At 38.8% G+C, this 14,081-nt stretch overlaps 1 protein-coding gene across 1 annotated transcript in view; it reads left to right on the top strand.

The window, feature by feature from the left end:
* Positions 1-13,750, top strand: part of LOC118112810 (gamma-aminobutyric acid receptor subunit alpha-2) — a 35,230-nt gene extending 21,480 nt beyond the window's left edge. Inside the window, exons 8-10 of the mRNA XM_035162388.2 lie at positions 7,393-7,545; positions 8,654-8,856; positions 10,661-13,750. Of these exons, the coding sequence (XP_035018279.2) occupies positions 7,393-7,545; positions 8,654-8,856; positions 10,661-10,969 (665 nt within the window). The 3' untranslated portion in view covers positions 10,970-13,750. The remainder of the gene's footprint in view (positions 1-7,392; positions 7,546-8,653; positions 8,857-10,660) is intronic.
* Positions 13,751-14,081: the final 331 nt, after the last annotated feature.

Here is a 14,081-nt window from a genome sequence, read left to right on the forward strand (position 1 = left end):
ATAATAATAACAAATAATTTAAATGGAATAACATCCAGGTTAAGAGTGTCTTTTTAACCACCTATGAAGTAATAAATATGATGGTAAAATATTTGCTGCAGACAGTATTTCACACAGCCACACAGCCCAAATGCCATAGTTTGTTGTTAGAGTCAAGTAAAAAAAGATGTTGCAGTAGATCTGAAAGCATTTACAATCCTCTGGGTCAGTGAGAAACAGCACTGATCTAATTTTAGTCCTACTACTTAGTTGATGAAAATCTGATGGAAGAAGGGTTTTTAAATATAGTTCTTACAGGATGACGATGATGATAGCAGGGATCAATGTGTAAGCATGCTATAATTATAGGGAGACCACTGTTATTTTTAATTTTTTAGGCCATTTTGGCCAAAAAGTATTCATAACATTACTGAATTAAAACGGCCCTCAGTCGAGCACAAACCTCACCCAAATGCACACTCAAAAATATATCACTCCCCTAAACATGAATTATTGATTGAGAAATCAAGGACAATTATGTAAAACTCAAATATTGCAATATTAAAGATGGTGAAAAAAGAAATCCTGAATCCACACCAAAATTTATGGTCAAGTTTTGTGATAATCCATCCAGTGGTTTTGTATAATTCTGCTAACTAACCGTCAAAACAAACAAAAACTGATCAAAACATAATCTTCATGGCAGAGATAAATATTTTTCAAGTTTATATCATGCTTTTAGTTTCAATAACGTGGTTTCTTTAGTTTGTGTAAGTGCAGGGTGAAAACCAGTTTGTAGCAACATGGATCTTGCTGAAAAATGCTTTAAAGATAGGGTTGGTAATCCTGGAAAAGATAGTAAGAGCAAGCTAAACTCTGAAAATATGCAACCCAAACACCCCCTCCCATCAGCTCTTGCGATCTGACTGATAACTACAAGAAGCCAACTTTTCTGTGACCCGCTTGCTAACTTCTGACTATTGACTATCGTGTCTGCTTCAGCGGTGTATGTCTCCCATCATTAGTGTTTATTACAGTCTTGCGAGGGCAGGCATTTTCTTTTTTTTCAAACGATGATTGTTTGTTGATGGCTATCAGGACATGAAGGGGATTTTAACAACTAAGATAAAAGTTGTTTCAGAAACAACTTAGCAAGCTTTTGTTTAAGAGGGTAAAGTCAGATCAAAGTGGGTATGTGAATTTTGAATGTGATGGTTTCAAACATTAAATTTGATGAGTTCCTGGTGAAAGATATTTCGTTTCATCACCACATAACTGTCTAGTAGGTGGTTTGAAAAGCACTTCTGTGGAGTTGCAGTTTTTCTTTATGTTCACCAGTACGCACAGTGAGTCCTCCTTTTCTAAAACTGCTCCAGTTTTCATTCCTGGAACTTTTCTTTTTATGCTGAAGATTGGTATTTCAGGATATGTTGGGCAAAAGCATCAAAAAAGCACAAAATATAGACCTCGTTTCTATATGTTATAACTTGACATGACATTTCTGTCGCATAATGAGATTTTTGTCCTAATTGAAATAGGTTGTCGTAATGTTACCAATCAACTAGAAAAAAAATGAATGCATGTAATGCAAAGTTAGAAATGATAAATAAAACTAACATTTTTGAACGGCATCCTGAAAAAAGTGCATGTGCCAGAAAACAGATGTAAGTGCTGAGTCCCTGAGCTCCAGCACGACTCCCTTTAGGTATCAATTACCAGTATACAGTATTTCCCCAGTGACTGCATTTCACTATCAAGGGAATCCCTGCTTCAATTTCATTGAGTAAGAATATCCTTTCATGCACTAAATGCCCATATCTAGGTTAAGTGCTGTATGATGCTTCAGTGGAAGGCTGCATGTCTGCCAGTGACTGCTCCTCTTGTTTAACTAGTCACTCCACATTATCTGATTGGCTGACTTTAAATTAATCATTCATTACTAGTGTGTCAGTGTTTGGTGTAGCGTACTTGCAAACTAGGTCATTTGGCACGAATGAATGTGCTCTCAGGCTTCACAGGGACGGACATCTTGCATAAGCCTGCGAACGCATCAAAACACTGTTACATAAAATACCACTTTTCAGCCATACATTTATTTGTCACACAGTCATGTTCGACATGTTACTTTTATGTACTTTTGTGTAACTGCACGCATCGCACAGAAAAATCCATGACTGAACACAAATGAGTGTAGTAATGTTTTGCTTCATACACATGTATAATAGATGATGTCCCAGCAGCAGGATTATTGTTATTTGCTTTTATCACCGATGTCCTGATTTTACTGAGGACTTTAGGTAAATTGTCTGTGTTTTTAAAACCTGCCATAACTGCAATACAGCGCATACTGTATTAACATCTTTTAAGTCGATATGGTGAAGATGTGAGCAACAGTTTCCTATTTACACATCCAGCAGATAGACAATAACATTAGCATTCATTTGAAGTCATGTCTCTGGCCACCTGTTGAATATATTTCTCTTTTCCGCTCTGTTTTTGCTTTGCATCAACTCCTGTTTGGATAAACGTTCCAACACTTTTACCAGCTTTTTTGCTGATATTTTTCATTTGTTGCTGAGAAAATAGCGTACAGTATTTTTTCAATCGAAACAGCTTTGTGCACCAACTGGTGAGAGTGAGTCAAAACTGCTGCTGAGAGATGCTAGATGCTCTATGTAGATTTGTCATCCCCGGGCGAGTAATGTATGATTTCACAAAGGTGCAGAAGCGCTCTCACCTTGCTGTTTTCCCAGCGTTGCATTTTTCAGGATTCTTAGAAAGAATCGTTGATGCACGTTGTTTCAAAGATGTTTAAAACAATAACTAAACTAACGGTCATGCTTATTTACAAACCAAGGCTTGGAAGTTCATTGCATGTCATATCATTGCCCAAATGCAGCTTCATGAAGAAGAAGAGGAAATCATGGCGTTCACCGGGCTATCATGTTTTCATCACTGCCGACCAAAGCCGGAGCTGATAAAAACCTGTGTCTATTGCAAAGTCATTTGACCCTGGAATGATGCTGATTGTATCCATTCCCATTCCGCCCAAGCCCAGATGTTAGTGGTGTTACTGTTTTTGCAAGCAACTCCTTCTACATACAAGTATTTACAAGTATACAGGTAGTGATCGATTGTTAGTATGAAGTATTGATTATAGCTGCTTTGAAAATGGTTTTGTGAGGAGGTATGAATGTACCATTAAGTTCAGCCAATTATTCGTAAAAACATTACGTGAATCACAAGGACGGCTCTACTGATGTTTGAATTGATATTGCTCCGTCTGTGTAACATGGAAATGTGTAAGTAGACCGTTTTTGAGGAGTGGCGAAATATGTGCAAAATGAAACAATTCCTGCCTTCTAGTGGCCGAACATTAAGCTTTTTAGCTTTAAACGGTTTTGATTACAAAATAACTCTATAGGTTTTTCTCTAGAATCAGTTTTTGAAAATATTTTAAAAAACATGATTTCAACAAAGACATGTCGGCATGGCTAGGAGACGAGATTTTTCAGCTACGTCCCTGAATGTGAGTGAGTAAGTGGTTTCTGTTTCAGAACGTACAAACATGTACAGTTTCTGTTCTGTGACTTCTTTAGTATTTTCAAGAAAGCCCCAAGCTACGAATATCGCAAGTTTTTGGACAAACCTTTGCTACTTTACGTAACGTACAGAGCAGGAGCTTGTTACCCAGACTGTGCACTGTGTGACAGACAAAAGCTGTTTTAGACATGCACTGCAACCATCAGCTTTTCTAGACATTACCCCGAGGATCTGAACGTGTAAACACAAATGTCTGAAGCAGCTGAACCGGACATTAAATGGACTCCCTTTAAAAAGTCTGTGTTATGTCTGACTGAGCCAACATGTAAGCAGATAAAAGGAAACTATGCAGAATGCCTAGGGTTAGTTATTTAATCGTTCTGTTGCATATCCCCTGCTGCTGTGGGGATGCTAATTCAAAAACTTCTTGGTCACATGAGAGGGTCGGGAGTAACGACCTAAATGGCTTGAGGACTGGTTTTGTAACTTAACCCCTATTATGCACTATGAGTAGAAGATCAAACATTCTTCTAAATCAGGGGCCATAAAGTCACAGTTTACACAGAGGAGCCAATTATATGACCAACATCCATGGACAATTTCTGATCAGTAAGGTGCACATTTAGGTCATTCTTTGTTTACTGTTAGCTCTTTAGCTTCGAGTCACGGGGAATACATTTCAAAAATTGTTCCTTGTTCAAGCAGATTGTGAAAGCTTAGAAAATAAGAACAATCTGTCATATTTATTTTTACTATTCTATGGAAGTTAATATTTTATTCATAAAAAGACCGACAGGACAGGGGCACTTCAGGGCCCAATAAGATTTTAACTGGGGCCCCGGATCCACCCCTCGATTTAGGATATGTTATCCGCCACTGCACCGATTGTAACCATTCTGTTTGTTGTTTGTCTCTTGTAAGCATCCCACCTTTATAGAAGTGCTAAACTTCTGTAGTTGCCCTTTAATGTATTCTTTCAAACAATGGTTGCATTTGTAAGTAAACCCTCACCCTCACCAGTTCATTTACTTAGTTTGCCTCTGTACAGCAGGTAAATTATATAAAAAGCCTGAAGTCTCCATTTCCAAAGCTTGTTGTCTGGTGTGAGTTTGTGTCCCTCTGCCGGACGGTTTAAATCAAACCATATGTCCTGAGAGGTTTTCCTGTTGTGTTAGCAGTGAACCTTGTTTCCTACATCTGTAGAAAACATGACGCGATTACCATCTTCATGCTATAATTACTGTCTTCCCTCACAGTGAAGCGATCACAAGCTCCTCTGGAGAAAATGCCGCTACATCCACTGGATTCCTGGCTTCCTCCTCCCCCATCCACAACACAGGCATCAGGGCTGGCATGCAAATTAAATTACAGAAGATATAGAGCTCCATTGGGTGCTGAGGGTGCACTCAGTTCCTCTATATTCCAGTGTCTGAGAGTGTGTGGTGGCAGAGAGAGTATTAGTCCTCATGTAACTGCTAGAAATGCAGGCAATACAACTACACAGCTATAAAAAAAAGGGGGGAATACAAATTCTTTTGGGATTAGTCCTTGGAATTGACACCCCCTCTTCCCACTGCTGAAAAGGACTTTCCTCTTGCCAAGTGGCAGTGTGTATCAAGGCCTTCATTTCAGAATCGCAGCAAATGAGCTATGTTTCTCTGTTCTGTTGCCATGGGTAACACATCTTTTTCTTCTCATGTCTAATCTTGGCTTCTCTTTGAGATATCTTCCATTTGGCCTGCCTGCTACTGCAGCATTGGCACTGTTTCACGGCCTTGTCAGCTATTAGGCTGGTCGGCGGCTAGGAAATCATACTGCCTACTTTTACATGTACGAATGGATTATTATATCAAATAAGTGTGCAGCCTAATCACTGTCTAAGAAAGCTCTGGTTTATTAAACCTGCGTTCTTTAAGATTGTCTTTTGAAAACGTTATTTTCCACTGATGAACAGTGAATAACATGGAGACAAAAGCTGCTTTCAGACATGAACTGAACTCCGCAGTCCCTCCGTAGTTTCTCTGGAGGAGGTGCAGGTGTGAATGCAAATGTCCCAGTGAGATGCTCCACAGTTTCTGCAGACATTTTCTGCCTGGCCTCCTAGTATAAAGTCTGTAGAAATCCAGGAGAAGTGGATGTGAGAAGACAGGAGGGGATCCCCACAGCGAGTGGGGGTTAATGACGCTTCTAACAAACGATAGATGCAAAAAAAAGAAAGAAAAGAAAAAGAAAACAAATGTCTCCCGGTGAAAAACACTGAGACACGCCTTGAAGACACCGGCGAAGATAAGAGTGTGTTGTCAAGAAAATCATGTGATCTCCGCAGCAGAGTTAATACGTCACTTCCTGTCTCAGCCTGCTGTACCGGGCTGCTCCACCTCTCGCCTTAAAATGCAGAGGATTTGTTGCTGTTGTGAACGCGTCTGAGCAGAGAACCTCCTGCTGCATTGTGCATGTGTGAAAGGCAGATTCTGGGTAAACTCCGTAGCAAATTCTCATGATTTTACCCACAGGTCATGTCTGAAAAACGCTTAAGTCAGGTGGTTGTGTGCGCAGTAATTCGACTCTCAGGGAGAAAACTTCTTCGATGGTTTTGATAGACGAAATATGGGTTATGGGATGTTCGTAATGAAACAAGAAATCCAGAAGAACACTGCTTTCATTATTTAACCATTAGGTTGCAATGTTTTAGTATGGCAAAGACTGGAAGGATTAAATTCTCATTGTAATAACAACAATATTTCCTTTAATTAACATAACAGTGGAGCTGAGGCCAATGTTAAAGCAATAAAGTTTAAACGAGATTTGCAACATCTCATTGACTTTATCAAACTAGACCGAGATGCTCATCATCACTGCTCTTGAAATAAAATGGTACTCCGCAATGGAACAGAAAAAATATACATGAGGGGTTTGACTAAGAAAATGGTTATATATCTATACATAATACAGGGAAATTGGAAGGGAAAACTGGAGTAAATAAAAATAATGAAATTCAAAACAGATGTTTTTGTAAAAGATAAATTTAATTAACAGACTGTATTTACCTTTAAGTGGAGCTCCACCAGAAGTGTGTTTGAGTCCACAAAACCCTTTTGGAGTCTCAGGGGTAAACAGTGTTGCAGCCAAATCCAATACAACTGAAGTAACTGGTGACCTCTTCTTCAGACGTAAAAAAAAACTACAGAAAAAAACATAGCATGCTTTCATACTGCTCCCGTGGGGTCATCCAAGTGTCCGCAAGCCCCGACATTCAAATTCGACTCTAAACGGCTTCATTTAAACTGTGTTTTAGCCTAAAAGCCCTCTGATATCCTCCTCGGAGGCGTGTTCACATTTTCACGGACACACCGGAAAAATCGCACACACTCTCGTCCCAAGGGCATGAGCAGGGTGCGCGTTCACATCGCTACGTTGGCTAGCATCGCTACTTCCGGTAGTGGACTTTTAGGCTTAAAACCTGGTGTAAATTAGCTCGAATTTGAATGTCGGGGCTTGCGGACACTTGGATGACACCACACGAGCAGTTTGGAGGCATGTTATGTTTTTTGTTGTTGTTTTATTTCGTCTGAAGAAGGTGTCACCTTGGCTGCAACACCGCTTACCCCTGAGACTGCTAAAGTGTTTTGTGGACTCAAACACTTCACTCACTCCTCCATTGGCATAGTGGTGACTTGATAATGAGTGAATTTTCATTTTTCTGTGAACTATCCCTTTAAAATCATCTGAGACACACATGGTGTATATTATCAGAGTCAGATTCATATATTACTGTATAAATCAGTACATCCATTAACTGCATTAGTTGATTAAAAAACTGGCAGAAGCAGTAGTGGTGCTTTAAGCGGACGTGGTCTCTTGTGTCCACAGGTGAATACACCGTGATGACAGCTCATTTCCATCTGAAGAGGAAGATTGGCTACTTCGTCATCCAGACTTACCTCCCATGTATCATGACCGTCATTCTCTCCCAAGTGTCTTTCTGGTTGAATAGAGAATCAGTGCCGGCCAGGACTGTGTTTGGTAAGTATCAATGACCATATATTTCTTTTTTTTCTCCTTTATTTATTCCTTTTTGGGCAATAAACCTGTATCTTATTGAAAGACCCTGATTCCCAATGGCACTAATGTAATTTAAGCCCAGTGTGTTATGAATGTGTGATCTCAACATGCACGATTGCACATGGAATTCATCCCAGCCTTTGTCAGCGGGGGGGTTGAGTCTGGCAAATGGCTGGGACTTGATGACAAACAGTGGGCAGGAAAAAAGAGGATAAAGAATAAGAAGAGACATTTCAGGTGTTTTTTCCAACCATTTGGACAAGCTGCCGTTGGACTTGTTTGTGAGCCCAGTGGAACTAATAACAATGACTTCAGACCGGTTAGCTCAAAGGCACAAACATAACAAAATGGGCAAACAAACCCAAACGTTAATGATGGGAATTTCAGCTTTTTGAAGGGAGTCAGATTTTATGTCTCTGTTCCTTTGCAAGAGACAGCTCGTTGTTTTTTTTGTTTGTTTTTAAGGGGACAGGGGTTACTAGGTTTATGTGTGAAATAATCATAATGATAATGACATGAAAGGATAAGATTATTATCAGAATAAAATGCTTCATCAATGAAAAGAATGAGGGGGGAGAAAGCACAATAAAGTCCCTTTTCCACTGGTCCAAAATCCCTCTAACACTCCTAACACCTGGCTTTTGTCTGCAATGGGAATGGATTCTATCAGTATTAACTGCCAGGTCAGATGACTCTACAGCAGACACAGGATTTTATCGGCTCCGGCTCTGATCGGCAGTGATGGAAATATGACTAGGGGTTGGGGGAATGAAAAATGTTGTTGTTCGTGAACAACACATCACTATCAAATGTACCAAACAGTTAGAGTATCACTGAAGGTCAGGGAGGGCTATAACCTTACATTGACAGGACAGAAGGACATTAAAGAGTAAATTAGTAGAGCCAATTCTTACAGAGGAAAAGAGTGGAACCAGTAAGTAGAATAGGTGAAAGGGATTTAGTGCATTGACATAATTTCATTTGTTTGTATACACTGTATCTGTATTGTACAAAATTATGTTTTCATGTAGTGCTCAAGTGAAATGCTGTTTTCATTTTGTATTTCCAGGTGTAACTACTGTCCTCACAATGACAACACTGAGCATAAGTGCGAGGAACTCCCTCCCCAAGGTCGCTTACGCCACCGCCATGGACTGGTTCATTGCCGTGTGCTACGCCTTTGTCTTCTCCGCTTTGATTGAGTTCGCCACAGTCAATTACTTCACAAAGCGCGGCTGGGCCTGGGATGGAAAGAGTGTTGTGACTGACAAGGTAATGAGGAGAAAAACATGTCTTTCTGACAGGCTCCATTTTCAAAGAGAATTCATTAGTATCATACTGAAGAAGGCAGTACTTGCACACTTAAGAACGGAGGTTTAGAAACATTTGCTGGATGCAGAGGGGAGCCGTGATAATGGCTGTGGTAACCCCCCCACCACCACCACCACACACAAAAGTGTTCAGCTCCAATCTGTACGACACTGCTTAGTCTACAACATAAGAACATGGGTTAATGTGGGATATGTGATCTCAATACAACTATAGACTGCAATAGACTGCAAGCATGAAAGAACAAGACCAGTAATTAGTGCTCGAGCATTTCTGAGGAACATTGTTTCAGACCTTAAAGTGCCATCAATGAACTCTCCTCATTTTACTGTGATGTGCCCCACGGCAAAGCACTTATTGCCCAAACTGCTGCAGGGGAGTGACTCCCAGTGTATACGACGGTGATAATGCAGCTGACAGACAGAACTTTTAATAGACAGGAAATACATAGTTTCAAAATACTGACAATAATCATTCTGAACAAATTGGTCTGGTTTGCAAGGGCCTATCAGATTTCAGATGGGGCCAGTGCCCCCCTAGCCCTGCCCCCTGGATCCGCCCTTGGATTCGCCCCAGGACGGCGCTCTTGAAATAAAGTTTTCACTGAGTAGGCGAGCACAGTCATTAAAATGTTTAGTACCCCAAAAAGAAATCACCACAAAAACAACAATTGACAGAGCTCCACCAAAACATGCTATTTTCAGCATGTAGATTTTAAGCTCAGAGGTTGTTCATGTTTCCTGTGGTGAAGAGCAGGCAGGAAACAAAAGGGGAGGAGAGCTCTCCTGAAATAAGTACTGAATGACAGGCTTACACCCACAGTGAACATCCATTGAGTCCGACAGCAGAGTTATTAATGTAGTATTATGCTCATCAGGGGGAAGTACCATAAATCAGAGGAATTGGCCATAATTTTACATTTTCAATTTGATTAAATTCAGTCATAACCTTTCATTTTTAAAACACGAAAACAGGTTTAGATGTTGGGAGAGAAATACAGAGTGTTTGTTTAAAAAATCTTCAGGTGTTATGATGTGTGACAAGCTATTTCATGTACTAGATTGACTTAAGTTTGCATTATATAATGATACTAATATAGGCTCATACAGAAGAGGATCATGAATGTCAATGTCGATAATGTTCATGCACAGATGTTGCCTAGTTTAAGACCTAGTTATATAACTGGAAAAAAAACGTTACAAAAAACAGATCAGCTCTGGTCAATAACTCAATTCATGAAATAGATGCACTGACTTCATCCCTTCATTCATGGGGATGGTAGGTCAGCTGACAGAGTTATGTCATAGAGCATTCTGCAGCTTTCTGGAGAGAACTATTAAAATGGTCATGCAATGACCAATCAATCAAGCATAACCGTAGCTGGAGTTTACATTTAACCTGAACACACTAGTAGCATGTATTCTTCAAAAGTTACTACATCCTATTTGACCCACTGTATTTCCACCTCCTGATTACTGTGGGTGTATGAGCATCACTACTGTATAATGTAAGCTTATGATATCCTTGAAAATTCAATAAGAAAGTTACAGAGCGTCCTTAACAAACTGTTGACATGTTAAACTTTGCTGTCCTTCATTCCGACCCTGCAAAATGTACCTCATCCATTACCAGGACCTGCCCATTGCCACAGCACCTTTTCATTTACATGTATTCTAAATTCATAGCTAGTTTGTGACAAGTGAGTTGGATTTTTGCAGTTCACCTAATCCTTGTCCTGTTTCAACAGAAAAAGGAGAGAGCGTCTGTCCTCAAGAAGAATAATGCCTACGCTGTAGCGGTGGCCAATTACGCACCTAACATTACCAAGGACTCAGGCTCACTGCCAACCATCGCCAAAGGTGGAGCTATGGATGCCAACAAGGCCAGAGCAGACGGCAAAATGCCAGACGCCAAGAAGACGTTCAACAGCGTCAGCAAAATTGACAGGATGTCAAGGGTTTTGTTTCCGGTTCTCTTTGGCAGCTTCAATCTCGTCTACTGGGCCACCTACTTAAGCAGAGAACCTGTTATTAAAGACATGGTCCCCTCCACTTAAAGACCAACTTCTGACAGGTTCTGTTTCTGGGGATTAAGAGACGAACCAAATACCTCCAGAAACTGTGTACACATACCTTTGCAGAGTGAAGTCCTGGATTACAGAGTGATCCTCTATCTCCGCCTGTTTTCTACACCGTCTGCCGCACTTTTGAGAAGCCTGGCTTTTGTAAATGTGTATGTAAATTTATATTTATGGTTTCATGGTGACATATCGTGTGATTACTTTGGTTAGAGTGCATATTTCCTTGAAAGTATGTTTCCAGTTACAGTATGTGGCCACTGTACATACAGATAAAAAAGAGTAGTTACATAAACATTAACACATACATTTTATTTAAGATTACTTCTACATGTGTTGAGTTTTTCTGGTAATGGCCACTCTCTTGATATTACAGTATATCTTTTTTTTCTTTTGAGTGAAAGGACTGCTTATATCATGTTTCTTTCTGTCTGTGCCATCTAAGAATGGCTTTTTTCTGTCCAAGCCGATGCAAAAACACACTTGTATAATATTGTTACGGTGTAAAAGTTGTTTTATTATGACTACAGGTATGGGACTGGAATCACACACTGACCTCCAGAATTATTGAAACACACAGCCAAATGGCTGTAAAAAAAGAAAAGAGTAGTGTGCTTGTGATACAGTGTAGTGCTGCCAGCATCCCAACAGTGATATCATTTGGGATCATAGGAGAATAAGTATCTGAAATAGTAATTAGAAAATATCATGTTGAGAAGAACAGACAGCAGAAGGTTCTAAAAGATGCACGGTTGTTTGTTGGGGTGTTCAAAGCTAAACTAAAGCCAAGTTCAAGATAAATTATAAATGATTGATGTATTTATGCTTTGTTTGTGACGTATGGAAAAGACACATGTTAACACATGTGTACTTCTAAGTATTGTTAGAAAAACACATCCAATAGCTAATATTGAGGAAGCACAGTCGGTTGGGGTTCTACAGGAATGTAATTGATTAACTTAAATTTATAATTTAACACTAATAATTAAATACAATTATAAATATTTGAATTAAATTTAGAATGGAAGTCAAGGAACTTTATCTGTAACGTATCAGAACTTTAACAGTAAATAACAATTCTAAAATTTAAAAAAATCTAGAATTCCAAATGAAAATGCATTTCAAATTTTTCGACCACTAAGGGGAAACACTGATGAAGTGTTATCTTAAATTTTTTGCTAATGTTAGCAACAAAATTACTATTCATGCATCTTATAGACAGACACACGATAACATTATTATTCCATAGAGGTTTTATTTTTTGCCAGATCATGAAGGCAAGTTCAGCAGTCAGTCATCTTTTAGCTCGGTTTTGGTCTCCAACAACTACCGACAATGATATCTGGCACTTTATCTCTTAGATATTTGATTTTCATCACCTTCGATGCTAACTTTTTGTGTCTGCCATTTGTTTGCCAGTTTTTATGTGAATTAAATGAAAACAGCTTGAATTTAAGTTGATGAGAGTGGTGGAGTTTTGGGATTATCTTTTGGAGATTGGTCATTATGGGTTTGCCCTCTCACCCTAACACGTTTATCAATTGGCTTTAAAAATGATCAATATGAACAGTAAAGGTGCTGTTCACATGACAATAAAAAGGAGACTATGCTACTTCACAAGCACACTAACAAATATTATTAAAAAACATTATTTATTCTTATGTATATATTTGTATTTATCTGTACATCCTTATTTTACTTATTTAATTTTGCAAAGTTCAAGTCCAAATAATTTTATATGAGGTTTATATGTACACAGTCAGTCTTTTACAAGCATCATGTGAAAACTCATTTCAAATGTGTAAATCACAGATTTTTATTGGCTTTCCCACAGTGGGAATAACTCTGGAGTACAGTGTGGATTTGATGGTGTTCAGTCGAGCGGTGTGACACGTCTGCCGTTACATGTTTATGCTCATTATCCCTATCCAGTGTTTATTTCCAGCACATTTCACCATCCCACCACATATTTTTGAAATAGTTGCTGGTTTGAAAAGCATAGGATTGTAAACATAAACCTGCTTTGTGCCCGTGTCAACTTCCGTGAATCACGTTTAGAAATACTTTTAATAGTCACATTACTCTGCTAATACTTTGAGGAAATACTTTGAGGAAGTGGCCCAAGTGAAAGGATGCAGGCAATTTCCATCGTGAAATGATCATAGATCACAGATTAATTGCTGTTTACACTAAACTGGACTAACTCAAAAGCCATAAACATTCCTCATCAGCAACAAAATAACAGGGACACTCAATGATTGTACTTTTTTGAGCATGAGACACAAAAATCATCAAAGCTCTTAGTTGAGGTTAGGGACAGGTTGTTTTGGTTGTGTTTGTATATCCATCTAATAATGTTAGCTCAAGTAAAACAGGTTATTGTTTTGTAGAAGATACAGTTGCTCTTTCACAATCTCTGCCATGTTCACTGTATGTTGATGAGACAAATCATATTCTGCCCCATATCAGTAGCCATATACAGGATGTTTTTACATAAAGTGATATGATTTTTGCTTCACATCAATATTTCAGCTCAGTTTAGCTTAATTTGATTGTTGAGTCAAACTTTGCATGACGATGAAATCCCAGAGTTTTATTTATTTTTTACCAATTATGTTGTCGGATAGAATTATTTATAGCTCAGTTTTTATTCCAACATCCTGATAGAATATGAAACATTCCAGATTAAATGATTGTTCACGAGGTGGATGCTTGATTCAGTGCACAGTTTCTAATAAAACACATATCATTTCAATTCTTTATATCTAGCCGGTGTCAGTGTCTGTGGATGTATATCACAAACAAATGATATGGTTTTCTTAAAGATTTTAAAGAATTGTGACCAGGATATGGACTGAGTGGGACAATTTACAGCTAATATATGAATGAACTCTTGTGGAGAACAGGGAATCACTGGAAATTTCTGTATAGTTTTTTGTTGCATATCAGTTGTCATGTATGCTAATATTAGAGTACTAGTTATAGCTAAAATCCTGTAATATCGGCCAAGTTGGTCTGGCTCTATTTTAGAGTAATCACAGGTTAAGAAACGTGCCAAGGAAGCCATGCAAATACAACTGTATTTTACTCT

Source organism: Hippoglossus stenolepis, chromosome 7 (assembly GCF_022539355.2).
Source record: "Hippoglossus stenolepis isolate QCI-W04-F060 chromosome 7, HSTE1.2, whole genome shotgun sequence".
NCBI lineage: Eukaryota > Metazoa > Chordata > Actinopteri > Pleuronectiformes > Pleuronectidae > Hippoglossus > Hippoglossus stenolepis.